This window comes from Mobula hypostoma, chromosome 23, assembly GCF_963921235.1.
Source record: "Mobula hypostoma chromosome 23, sMobHyp1.1, whole genome shotgun sequence".
NCBI lineage: Eukaryota > Metazoa > Chordata > Chondrichthyes > Myliobatiformes > Myliobatidae > Mobula > Mobula hypostoma.
In genome coordinates, this window is record NC_086119.1 from 18,023,609 (window position 1) to 18,037,999 (window position 14,391).

Genomic DNA, 14,391 nt, shown 5'->3' on the forward strand with positions numbered 1-14,391 from the left:
ATCTATGGAAAAGGGTAAACAGTTGAAGTTTCAGGCCGAGGCCCTTCATCAGAAGATAATTTTCTCCATGTTACACATGCAGAAATTTGCTAGTATTTGGTGACATGCCAAATCTCCTTAAACTCCAAACGCTGGGACACAGGGAAGAATTGCCCAGCTATTTTTCAAAATCTTGTCGTGGGTATCTTTTGTGCACCTGAGAAGGCCTTAGTTTAATACTACATCTAAAAAACTATAATTCTTAATGAAGTACTCTTTCTGTGGTAGAGTGGAGTATAATCCTTGATTTAGCACTGAAGCTTACACAATCTCCAACTACCCCAATGAAAGATACTCAACTCTATTCATGTAATTAATTTGAATTTTCCTGAAATACTCTTTACAAAACATTGCAATATTCCTTATGGCATTGCAAAATATTATTTTTGTTTCAAAATTCATATTATGTGATGACAACTTACATTTCCTTTTCAATAATTTGATTATTCCTATTGTGCTTCTCACTGGAGATCTTGAAGCACACAGGGCCTTGACAATGCATTAATCCATTACAAATAATAGCAGAGTATTCCATTAAACTATCACAGTTTGTATGTGTTTAAAGTTCAAAGTACACTTATTATCAAAGTATTTATAAATTATCCAACCTTGAGATTCGTCTGCTCACAGGTAGCCACAAAGCAAGAAACCCAAAAGAACCCAATTTTAAAAATGGACCAACACCCAATTTGAACTTTGAACTTTTTAATTCCAAGCTTGGAATCTACAGATGTAATGAAGAAAGACTTCTATTCCAACATTGAAAAAGCTTTGGTCTGTATCCCAGATGGAGAAAATTGATCCTCCTGGGCAATATCCAAGCCAGAATCAGAAAAAATGTAATCCCTCCACATTGCAAACAAAAAGAACAGAAAGTCAGCTCTGACAGAGTCTTCCTACTGACAAAATATTTGGAGCACTGTATTGTCATAACAATTCTGTTTTGCCAGAAAGACAAGCAGACCTCTTGGCAACGCTCCTGGTCTAGAAACTGGGACCTGCTACATTATGAGAGATGAAAAATAATCCAAATAATCAAAAGTTTTGATAAATTGGTTTATTACCGTCACATATACTGAGGTATAGTGAAAAACTTTGTTTTGCATACAGATCATTTCATTACAAGAGGATATTGAAATAGTACAAGGAAAAACAATGACAGAATTCAGAATAAAGTGTTAAAGTTACAGAGAAAGTACAGTTCAGGTAAACAATAAAATCCAAGACCATATCAAGATAGATTGGGAGGTTGAGTCCACTTTATCCTACTTGGGACTGTTCAATAGTCTTACAACAGTGGGATAGTGGCTGCCCTGGTCTTAATCAGTATGTGTTTCTGAGTTTTTGTAACTTCTGCCCAATGGGAGGAGAGAGAAGACAGAATGTCTACAGTGGGCGAGGTCTTTGATTATGTTGGCTGTTCTCCTGAAGCAGCAAGGAGTGCAGACAGGGTTCATGGAGTCTGTGATGTGCTGAGTTGTGTCCACAACTCTCTTTCTTGTAGTCAAAAGCAGAACAGTTGCCATATCGAGCCATAATGAATTTGGATAAGATACCTTCTATGCTGCATTGATAAAAGTTTATTAAGGGTCGACAGGGACATGTCAAAATTCCTTTAGCCTTCAACGTAAGTAGACGTTAGTGTGCTTTATTGGCCATAGCATCGACATGGTTGGAACAGGACGGGCTATTGGTGATGTTCACTCCTAGGAATTTGAATCTTTCACCCTCTCAACCTTAGCACTGTTGATGTTAACAGGAGCATGGGTGCTGACCCACTTCCTAAGGTCAATGACCAGCTCTTCTGTTTAGGATGACAACATGACAACATTCCACTTGGCTCTCCAGCACCTTCCTGTACTGATTAATTGGTATTTGAGATTTGGCCCGCTACCATCCACAACATCAAGGAATAACTGTGGCATTGCCCAATGCTTAATACACTGTTATACTTGTCAGCCAGGGTCTCCGCCAAAAACAAAACACTTAAAATGCAAGGGATTACTAGATAGAAAAATGAAATAGTTCAAGAAAATCCTCAAACCTTACTTCAAAATAGTTACCATCTCTGCTGACTCATGAGGATCACTGAAGTACAGAATGGCATTGAAAACTTGAATACATTCTTCAAAAGCCTAACAAAAATGGTGGAAAGACTACCACCCATCCATCCTATCAGGTACCTCCTGCCCCACTAATGGCAGGATGTACGAGTCTCATATTGCAGCTAACTCAGAATCAATACAATTGTGGGTAGTAGAAATAAGTTATCCTCAATCCTGAGGGATAAGCTATTTTGAGAGATCTAATTGAGGAATATCAAATGTCCACTCTGTCATTTATTCAATAACAAATTAGTACAGTGGATTCCAGTTAATTGGGCCATCCGTTAATCAGGGCAACTGCTTACTTGGGACAACTCTTAAAGAACAAAAACAAATCGAGAAAATAGCTGGGATTCCATTTTTTTATTTGGGACATTCGCTTAGTTGGGACAGGACACTGCTGTCGAACATTTTCTAACTTGCGTAAGTCGCTTCCATGTTGTGTGGCCGTTTGACAATACACCGTGCTTAGAGCAAACAGTTTTTGAGCAGCATCACTTGGATGTTTGTGTTCAAAAAGCAGTGATTTTTGTCACCGATAGTAGGCAAATAAATAGTAAGGCAGTTCAAAACTGTTGTTTCAAGCTAGGAGATAGCAGAAACAGCCAGGAGAGAAAATGAAACAATTTCACTATCTCAAGTTAGGAACTACGAAGAATTTGAAGGTATTAACAATCATCTTGAATGTTACAATGAAAATTAAGATTTGGAGGATGCAATTATCAAAAGCACTACTTAAAGGCAGTAGGTGTATGCACTGATTTTGTTCATTTACAGTCAAAAGAACATGTCAGTGTAAACCGAATGAATTCCTCCATTGATAACTGTTAGAAACACAGTTTTATAATACTGTAATAGTTTTGGTAGTGTTCTAATTTATTCTGCATTTCATTAATTGCGTCATTTGTTACTCAGTTAAACGGCAGTTTGTCTTTTTTATACCATTTTAACCATTTCTATGAAACTTTGGCTAATAGGAGCAGCTGATTAATTGAGCCAAAATGTATTGGTTCCGATGTGTCCCAATTAACCAGAATCCACTGTAGTTGAGTTATATTTTCAATTCATGTCTATCCTATAATTATATTAATCACTTGATAGTTACCTGCTTCCTCTGCTATAATTATGCTGGTGAGGCGAGTAGGTTGTGTTGAACGGGCAGATATCACTGCAGTATTGGAACAGTCAGTATCATTCTGATACACAGGTTCAACAGTTGCTATATCTGGTCGTGTTGAAAACCTGCCATGAAAAAGAACTATTCAGTTATTTGACTAGTATGAATACAATATTGTTCACTGTAAACAAGAGGAATTCTGCAGATGCTGGAAATTCAAGCAACACACATCAAGGTTGCTGGTGAACGCAGCAGGCCAGGCAGCATCTCTAGGAATGAGGTACAGTCGACGTTTCAGGCCGAGACCCTTCATCAGGACTAACTGAAGGAAGAGTTAGTAAGAGATTTGAAAGGTACAGTTGACGTTTCAGTTCACCAGCAACTTTGATGCGTGTTGCTATTGTTCACTGTATTCATTTTACAAGAGTGACAAACTCATATTCATACAATGTAAGCTTCAGTCAGATTCAGAATTTATCATCTCACTTACAACAAACATTGTAGATTAAATCTGAGTTACATGAATTTAATTATTTTATTAGCATGCCAACTCTAATAAACTTGAGGACAATATACATATCTGGAACACACACAAAATACTGGGGGAAATCAGCAGGCCAAGGAGTATCTATGGAAAAGAGTCCATTTACTGCTGTCTGGCCTGCTGAGTTCCTCCATTATTTTGCATGTATTGCTTTGGATTTTCATCATCTGCAATTTTCTCCTTTGTGATATATATCTGGACTTGTTCTTTTTCTCAATACTGACAGTTCCCAGTGTTACGGATCAATCTGGTATCGTGACATTATGGATGAACTAAAATGAGAACCAATCTTCAGGAAATAAAACCTGTCCATAATTCAACTTCCAACTGGTACTTTATGGCCAATCATTGGTTTCTGTCCCATTTAAACTACAAAAACGAAGACAATAAGATCAGAAGATATAGAGGCAGAATTAGGCCATTTGGCCCATCAAGTCTGCTCCACCACTTCATCATGGCTGATCCATTTTTCTCTCAGTTCTGATCTCCTGCCTTCTTCCATAACCCTTCACGTCCAACAAGAATCTACCAATCTCTGCCTTAAATATACCCAATGACTTGGCCTCCACAGTGGCCTGTGGCAACGAATTCCAAAGATTCACCACTTTCTAGCTAAAGAAATTCCTCATCTCCACTGTAAATGAGAGGATATATTTACAATATCCTCTATTTTGAGAGGATGTCCTCTGATCTTGACTCTCTCACCATAGGAAACACACTCTCCATTTTCACTCTATCAAGGCATTTCAACATTTGATAGGTTTCAATGAGATTTCCCCTCCCCCCATTCTTCTGAATTCCAGTGAATACAAGCCCAGAGCAATCAAACGCTTCTCATATGACAAGACTTTCAATCTCAGAATAATTTTCGTGAACCCTCCTTTGAACCCCCTCCAATGACAACACATCCTTTCTCAGATAAGGGCCTAAAACTGCTCACAATACTCCAAGAGAGGCCTCACCAGTGCTTTAGAAAGCCTCAATATTACATCCTTGCTTTTATATTCTAGTCCTCTTGAAATGAATGCTAACATTGCATTTGCCTTCCTCACCACAGACTCAACCTGCAAATTAACCTTTAGGAAATCCTGCATGAGGACTCCCAAGTCCCTTTGTACCTCAGATTTTTGTATTTTCTCTCCATTTAGAAAATAGCCTATGCTTTTATTTATTCTACCAAAGTGCATATTACCATACACTTCCTGACACTGTATATCACTACTTTGCCCATTCTCCTAATCCAAGTCTTTCTGCAGCCTTTCTGCTTCCTCAACATTACCTGCCCCTCCACTCATCTTCCTATTACCTGGAAACTTGGCCACAAAGCCATCAACTCCATCATCCAATCATTGACATGTAACATAAAAAGAAGTGGTCCCAACACACCCCTGTGGAAAGCCACTAGTTACAGGCAGCCAACCAGAAAAGGTTCCCTTTATTCCCACTCCTTGCCTCCTGCCAATCAGCCAATGCCCTATTCATGCAAGTATTTTTCCTGTAATATCATGGGTGTTTGTTCAGCAGCCTCATGTGTGGCAACTTGTCAAGAGCCTTTTGAAAATTCAATCAATGAACGCTCATGCTATTAGCACATTGTTAAGGCACAATTCAGGATAGATTTGTTTTCATCACTCATGGAGCCAACTTATATTTTGGGTGTCTGGAGTTTATATTGAGGCTTTTGGAACAGACACCAATATTACATACCCAAAGGGGTCCTGCTTGTTGGAATGTGCTACCACTATATGTAACTCTGTGAATTTACATTGCTATATTTCAAATGTTAAAGTAAGTGATCTAAGCAATCATTTATCTTTGTCTCAAAAGTATAAAATATTGTGTCACAAGAGTGAGATTCTCTTGGATTCTCCTGGAAGCTTGCTGTGTGTAAAAACAGTCACAACACAGATTCTGACAGGGCTCCGTTCCTTAGAATTGTTTGCAACCTGAACTGTTCATAAATTGGAAATTGATAAAAAGTGTGTGGGACAGCATCACAAAAACAGCTGTGACAAGAGAGAAGAGGCCATCAGCTGGTGTTACTGGCTCAGTGAGTGAGTCAGTCTGCTCAGTGCTCAGCATAACATAGCCTCCAATTGTTATGGCTCAAGAGCTCGGGTGATGAGTGGAAGGTGAAGAATGGAAAAAGTGCCTCACTCCCACTTGGTGGACGATGTCTGCAGCCCAGCAGCAGTTGGCAAATCCATCCCAATCCATTCTGCTAGTCTCCCAAACACTCATTTGTATGTAGCAGATATCCATTAGTATGCCGAGTTATACACTATATTTCAAAGTAAGGCCTGTTAAACTACTTAAAGTTAATTATGTTGTAATAGATTAACATTAACATTTTCATTATAATAATTTTAATTAATTTCCTAATTCCAATTGCTACATTTAACAGCTTAAAAACTCGGTAAAATGTATATCCACATTCAAGATTCAATCATATAATGAGACATAATTAAATGTGTGGCATATCATTCAATGGGGCATAAAATCTAAAGCAAGTCTACAACATAATACTTTACAAGCACATGACACACCCATTATTGACTTTACTAATCATTTTTGTTCGTAAATGCTCAATTTCTTTCCCAGTCTCGAGTATGAGATCAAGCAATAGCACAGTTGTTTTCAAGTATCTCAGATCTTTCTGCTTCACCTTAAACTGAACTTTGTTTCCCCCAAAATAATGTTCCCTGACATTGTACTCACTCACTGCTCAGCCTCTATCCCTTAAATGTAATTCATCCTATACATGTTATTTCCACCCCAGTTTGTGCATTACCTAAAATACAATCACTCTCAATCTATAATGGTGTGAATAATTTACTTTATGGATCCTGATGATTTAATGACAATTTCACTAAAACTAGTATATCCAGATAATAAATTGCAGATTTACACAAATGATGGATCTAAAGAACAGTGAAGACACTAGCATGTGAATCCAATTTAGTTTACAACAACAAGGAAAGAAAAGCTCAGTCTCATAAACTTGACAATAAAATTACTAGAATTTCATTCAAACACAACTATAGCTCAGCATTTAATACCATCATTCCCACAATCCTGATTGAGAAGTTGCAGAACCTGGGCCTCTGTACCTCCCAATGCAATTGGATCCTTGACTTCCTAACCGGAAGACCACAATCTGTGGGGATAGGTGATAACATTTCCTCCTCTTTGCTGACCAACACTCGTGCATCTCAGGGGTGTGTGCTTAGCCCACTGCTCTACTCTCTATACCCATGACTGTGTGACTAGGCATAACTCAAATACCATCTATAAATTTGCTGATGATACAACTATTGTTGGTAGACTCTCAGATGATGACGAGTGGGCGTATAAGAGTGAGATATGCTAATTAGTGGTGTGGTGAAGTGGAGAGAGTGAGTAGTTTCAAGTTCCTCAGTGTCAAGGTCTCTAAGGACCTAACCTGGTCCCAACATATCGATGCAGTTATAAAGAAGGCAAGATAACGACTATACTTTATTAGGAGTTTGAAAAGATTTGGCATGTCAACAAATACACTCAAAAACTTCTATAGGTGTACCGAGGAGAGCATTCTGACAGACTGCATCACTGTCTGGTATGTCGGGGGTGGGGGGGAGCTACTGCACAGAACTGGAAGAAGCTGCAGAGGGTTGTAAATTTAGTTGGCTCCATCTTGGGTACTAGCCTACAAAGCACCCAGGACATCTTCAAGGAATGTGTCTCAGAAAGGCAGCGTTCATTATTAAGAATCTCCAGCACCTAGGGCATGCCCTTTTCTCACTGCTACCATCAGGTAGGAGGTATAGACGCCTGAATGCATATTCACAGCGATTCAGGAACAGCTTTTTCTCCTCTGCCATCCGATTCCCAAATGGGCATTGAACCCTTGAACACTACCTCACTTTTTAAATATATATATTATTTTTGTTTTTTGCACAATTTTAATCTATTCAATATACGTATACTGTTATTGATTTATGAATATTCATTGTTATTATTTTTTCTATATTATGTATTGCATTAAACTGCTGCTGCTAAGTTAACAAATTTCACAACACATGCTGGTGATAATAAACCTGATTCTGATTATTCAGTAATGTTCTTTTGAGAAAACTTGGCTCTCCCTAGCATGTCGAATGCAGACACTACAGGTGACTGGCATTATTATCCTACTGCCTTGTAAGAGATCAGGGATAAGACAAGGTTTAAATAATTTGTATGATTAAATGTCAAGTAAAGTAGCAGGAGAGGATTAGGGAGGAGTAGCAGTCTACCTTGGGACCCCAACTGGAAAAATGCAAAAGGGCCAAATTTACAAACCAAGCCACTTCTGAAGTTAATAAATTGTTTCTTGTTCAGGCTTTTCAGAAAAATACATAAATGTTCTTATTAAACAGCTGGCTTAGAAGATAATGTATTTCTACGTCAGAGAGCTGAACACATCTGCTGTACGCTCTCAATAATTGCTGTATTTCAAACTAGTGTGTAAGAGACGCTCCTGAACAACAGTGAAATGCAAGGCGAAGACTGTGATGAGGATAGTAATTGAAAGAATCTCATAGCTCTTTATACCTGGATCAACTCTTTGAAAGAGATCTTTCAATCCCAGTTAATCCCATTGAGAAATCTATGTTAATCCAGCAAAGTAACAATGTTATATGATGATATATCTATACCTGCCAGTGTAGTACACTAGAGTCATAGTAAAGCAGATCTATGCCAACTAGTGTTGTACCCCATTGTTATAAAGTGACCTAACTATGCTTGCTAGTGCTCGATTCCAGTGCCACATCATGACAGACCATGGGATGCTACAGTGGCACAGCCAGGACAGCTGCTGCCTCACAACAAACCTCTAGAGCTGTAAGTTTGGAGTTGGTGCTTCCTTCTTGTGACCGTGTGGGATTTCCCTGGTGTGCAAGTCTCCGCCCACATATCAGACATGGGGTTGACTGTTTAAATGGTCACTGTAAACCAAGTTCAAGTTTATTGTCATCCGACTATACACATATACAACTAAAGGAAACAACATTCCTCTGGACCACGGGGCACCCACAAAAGATATATCACAGACGGGACATAAAATAATATTACTTTAAATAAGTTAATAAAATACAATACGAAATGCATGTAGTGTGCAGCAGGGGAAAACAGTGAACAACTCGCTGTCCTAGTGATGAGCTCTTGGTGGTAGCAGCCTGAGGGAAGAAGCTGTTACCCCAATGAATAAATAAAATTGCTTCGAACGAAGAAGTGAATAGTAGAATGTACAGCTAGGGTCCATGAACCCCTAACATTAACCAAGGGGTCCATGGACTCCAGATTGGGAACTCCTGATCTAGAGGAAGTTGATGGTGATGTGGGAAAAATAAAATTACATTGGTGTACTATTAGTGTAAGTGTGGCTTAATAGTCAGAATGGAGCTGATGGGCTGAAGGGTCTGTTTCAGTGCAGAATACATGCACTTAGAACTGGATCTGAACTCTAATCCCCATAAGACTGGACTGGCCTCGTGCCTTAGTACCTCATCTGCGGATCCCTGGTACCTAGGCCCACCATTGAGGGAGCCGAATCCTACCAGTGACTTTCATATACCACTTGCCTATATATACACCCTCCAGTGCTGTGAGTGCTCTCTATCCACTTAGACCATAAGACATACAGTATGAGCAGGATTAGGTCTTTTGGCCCATTGAGTCTGCTCCATCATTCAATCATGGCCAATTTATTTTTCCCCTTCAACCTTACTTCTGCTGAATGACATCACAGGCATTGATCAACATCAATGGAACTGCACTTTGAGAGGGCGAGTAGTTTCAAGTTCCTCAGTATACACACCACTGAAGATATCATCTGGATTGTACACACCGGCTGTGTGGGGATAAAAAAGCACTGCAGCGTCTCTTCCATCTCAGGTGACTGAAGGAGTTTGGCATGAGCCCCAAAATCGTCAAGACCTTCTACAGGGACACCACTGAAAGCATCCTGACTGTGTCACCGCCTGGTATGGGAACTGCACCAACCTTGACCGCTGGGCACTACAGAGAGTGGTATGGACAGCCCAGTGCATCTGTGAATGTGAACTTCCCTCCACTGAGAACATTTACAGCAGCAGGTGCGTAAAGTAGGCCTGGAAGATCATCGGAGACACCAGTCACCCCAACCATAAACTGTTTCAGCTGCTTCCGTCTGACAAATGGTATTGCAGTATTAAAGCCAGGACCAACAGGCTATGGAACAGCTTCTTTCTACAAACCATTAGACTTACAAATTCATGTCTGTACATTGTGACAGAGTCATAACGCGAAGAATTTTACTCCGTGATGTTGTGAGATGGATGAAATACTAAAATAGATTCAAAAATTCAAAATTAATATAGAGTTGGAGATTCTTTAGAACTATTAGCAAGCTAGTAAATGGTGAGGCAAGGCAGGTGGGCCTTAGGGGGTAGAAACTGTTTGCAGGTCTGGAAGATCAGAACATTCCTGCAGGGCAGACAGGGATCTCAAACCGTTCGTTGTGCTTCGCAGCTGTAATAGCAGATCTGGAAGTTAGAGAACCATCTCCGGGGTCGGAATTTAATTACTGGAAAGTTGGAATTCTGAAAAGGTTAAAAGTTTTCAACCCTGCACCTGAATAATCTTAATTTAAGCAAGCTCTCTGCCTCTAGGGAAAATACTGAATCCATGCTATAGTGATGTTAAACATCACACGCAACTCGAGGAGCAATCCAAAAATAACCTCACATTTTCGATATTTTACTCCATTTGACAACTTATGACCACCCATTTTGTGCCCTGCTCACAACTTTCCACTTACTTCAACACGTTTGTCGACAACACTTAGCCTTTTAACCCAAGTAATCAAAGAGTACTACAAAATAGTTGAAACACCAACACTTATTCCTGTACATTACAGCAGATCTTAGAATCTGAAGTAACAAACAAGGTGCTGGGGGAATTCAAAGGGTCAGGCAACATCTGCAGTAGGAAATGGACACTTGACGTTTCCTGTCAAGACCTTTCATCGGAGCAGCTGAAGAGTCTTGAACTAAAACAGTGATACCTATATCCTCCACAGAGGCTGCTTCATCTGTTGAGTTCCTCCAGCATCTTGTTTGTTGTCACCCCACTAATTTCCCATTGCCAGTATGAAAATAGTTCATTTATCTCTCTCTACTCAGCATTTTCTATCAGTTAACTACTCTGCTATCAAGACCAAAGCATCACCCTTACCCTGTGCCCATTAACTTGTGCATTTGTCATGTATGTGACACCTAACTGAATGTCTTCTGGAAAGGTGAGCTCTATTAAAGATTAACTTTATTTGTCACATGTTAAAAAGGTAATCTTAATCCTTCAAATACACTACATCTACTCTTTACCCACTCTACTTCTGAACTCTAGCAAATTAGTCAAACATGATTTCCCTCTCATAGTATCACATTGACTAATCTTGATTGCCTTGTGTTTTGGCCTGCTTTGCCCTGTGGTTATTTCTGCACAGTAGATCCGGCATGTTCACAATGTCAGAAGTTAGGCGAACTAACCTATATTCTAAAATGTTCTATCGCCCTCTTTCTTTAAAAAGTATTTTCAATTTTCTGGATCCATTGGGGTTACTCCAGATTCAGAATGATTGTTTATCTCAGTGTCAAGAGTCATACAGTACAGAAACAGGTCCTTTATCCCAGTTAGTCCAGGCTCATCAAACTAGTCCCATTTGCTTGTATCCCTCTAAGCCTTTCCTATCCACGTAGTTGTCCAAATGTTTTTGTGCGTTATTAAGCAACACACATAAAAGTTGCTGGTGAACGCAGCAGGCCAGGCAGCATCTCTAGGAAGAGGTATAGTCGACGTTTCGGGCTGAGACCCTTTGTCAGGACTGACTGAAAAGAAGAGCTAGTTAAGAGATTTGAAAGTAGGAGGGGGAGGGGGAGGGGGAGATCCAAAATAATAGGAGCAGACAGGAGGGGGAGGGATGGAGCCAAGAGCTGGAGAGGTGATAGGCAAAAGGGATATGAGAGGATCATGGGACAGGAGTCCGAGGGAGAAAGAAAAGGGGGAGGGGGGAAAGCCCAGAGGGTGGACAAGGAGTATAGTGAGAGGGACAGAGGGAGGAAAAGGAGAGAGAAAAAGAATATATATGTATAAATAACGGATGGGGTATGAGGGGGAGGTGGGGCATTAACGGAAGTAAGAGAAGTCAATGTTCATGCCATCGGGTTGGAGGCTACCCAGACGGAATATAAGGTGTTGTTCCTCCAACCTGAGTGTGGCTTCATCTTGACAGTAGAGCAGGCCGTAGATAGACATATCAGAATGGGAATGGGACGTGGAATTAAAATGTGAGGCCACTGGGAGATCCTACGTTATTAATGTAGCTTTCTCGACCACTTCCTTCGGCAACTCATTTTATACACTGACCACTCTGGGTGAAAAAGTTGCCCTTGAGGTTCCCATTAAACCTCTCCCCTATCACCTTCAACCCATACCCTTTAGCTCTTAATTCCCCAACCCTGGGGAAAAGACTGTGTGTATTCACTCTATCTCTACCTTCATGATGCAAATACGCCTCTATAAGTTCTACTACGCTCCACGGAATAGAATTCTAGCCAATCGCTCCCTGTAACCAAGTCGTTGGAGGCCTGACAACATCCTCGTCAATGTTTTGCGCACTCTTTGAAGTGAACTAAGATACCAGAACTTTGTCCGACTAGTACACAAGGCCTCCCGACAGCCGTAGGTCAGCTCACCAACCATAGCACCCTTCGTCGGCCTCCAGGGTGAAGTTGACCCTCACGGTGGCGGAGTAAGGCAGCAGGATCTTGGGGACGTTGAGTTTGGCTCCGGCCGAGTAACGGAACAGCACAGCCAGCAGCAGTAACTGGTCCCATGTCGCAGTCGCCATGGCAACCCTGACAGAACTCCCCCCCCAAAAAAAAATCCGTATGGGCCGCCACCAAAGAGGGAAAACACTACTTAGAAAGGGACAGGGCTTTCCCCGAGGGTCACCGCATGGTTTTCTTTTCCTATGGACTGCTGCGCTAACTCCGCCATTTGAGACTTCGACGCTGTCGACGGGACCTAGGACCCGCTTGTCCTCGCGCCCACCGCTCCACGCCCCCGACGGTCGCACGTGCTCGAGTCCACGCCACGCATCCACCACTCCACGACGTCCCCCCCCCACCCCTCCCGAGGGTCGCGCGTCCTTGGGTCCACTGCCACGCGCCCATGGCCCACCCGAGGGTAGCGCGCGTGCTCGAGTCCACGCCACGCATCCACCACTCCACGACATCCCCTCCCGAGGGTCGCGCGTCCTTGGGTCCACTGCCACGCGCCCATGGCCCACCCGAGGGTAGCGAGCGTGCTCGAGTCCACGCCACGCATCCACCACTCCACGACATCCCCTCCCGAGGGTCGCGCGTCCTTGGGTCCACTGCCACGCGCCCATGGCCCACCCGAGCGTGCTCGAGTCCACGCCACGCATCCACCACTCCACGACATCCCCTCCCGAGGGTCGCGCGTCCTTGGGGCCACTGCCACGCGCCCATGGCCCACCCGAGGGTAGCGAGCGTGCTCGAGTCCACGCCACGCATCCACCACTCCACGACGTCCCCCCCCCCACCCCTCCCGAGGGTCGCGCGTCCTTGGGTCCACTGCCACGCGCCCATGGCCCACCCGAGGGTAGCGCGCGTGCTCGAGTCCACGCCACGCATCCACCACTCCACGACATCCCCTCCCGAGGGTCGCGCGTCCTTGGGTCCACTGCCACGCGCCCATGGCCCACCCGAGGGTAGCGAGCGTGCTCGAGTCCACGCCACGCATCCACCACTCCACGACATCCCCTCCCGAGGGTCGCGCGTCCTTGGGTCCACTGCCACGCGCCCATGGCCCACCCGAGGGTAGCGAGCGTGCTCGAGTCCACGCCACGCATCCACCACTCCACGACATCCCCTCCCGAGGGTCGCGCGTCCTTGGGTCCACTGCCACGCGCCCATGGCCCACCCGAGGGTAGCGAGCGTGCTCGAGTCCACGCCACGCATCCACCACTCCACGACGTCCCCCCCCACCCCTCCCGAGGGTCGCGCGTCCTTGGGTCCACTGCCACGCGCCCATGGTCCACCCGAGGGTAGCGAGCGTGCTCGAGTCCACGCCACGCATCCACCACTCCACGACGTCCCCCCCCCACCCCTCCCGAGGGTCGCGCGTCCTTGGGTCCACTGCCACGCGCCCATGGCCCACCCGAGGGTAGCGCGCGTGCTCGAGTCCACGCCACGCATCCACCACTCCACGACATCCCCTCCCGAGGGTCGCGCGTCCTTGGGTCCACTGCCACGCGCCCATGGCCCACCCGAGGGTAGCGCGCGTGCTCGAGTCCACGCCACGCATCCACCACTCCACGACTTCCCACCCCCCCCACCCCTCCCGAGGGTCGCGCGTCCTTGGGTCCACTGCCACGCGCCCATGGCCCACCCGAGGGTAGCGCGCTCGCTCGCTGTGTGGCGTTCCCTGAGCCCGGGTGGAAAGTGTGGTCCTGCCCCGCGTTTTTGGACCTGCTCTCGGCTGCCGGAACCAGGACATGG

The 14,391-nt window shown here is 43.8% G+C and overlaps 1 protein-coding gene across 1 annotated transcript in view; it reads right to left on the bottom strand.

Annotated features, from left to right (window-relative positions):
* LOC134336991 (nuclear pore membrane glycoprotein 210-like) overlaps positions 1 to 12,716 on the bottom strand; it is a 146,805-nt gene extending 134,089 nt beyond the window's left edge. Inside the window, exons 1-2 of the mRNA XM_063031734.1 lie at positions 12,562 to 12,716; positions 3,250 to 3,386 (exon numbers count right to left, since the gene is read on the bottom strand). Of these exons, the coding sequence (XP_062887804.1) occupies positions 3,250 to 3,386; positions 12,562 to 12,716 (292 nt within the window). The remainder of the gene's footprint in view (positions 1 to 3,249; positions 3,387 to 12,561) is intronic.
* Between the last annotated feature and the right edge of the window lie 1,675 nt (positions 12,717 to 14,391).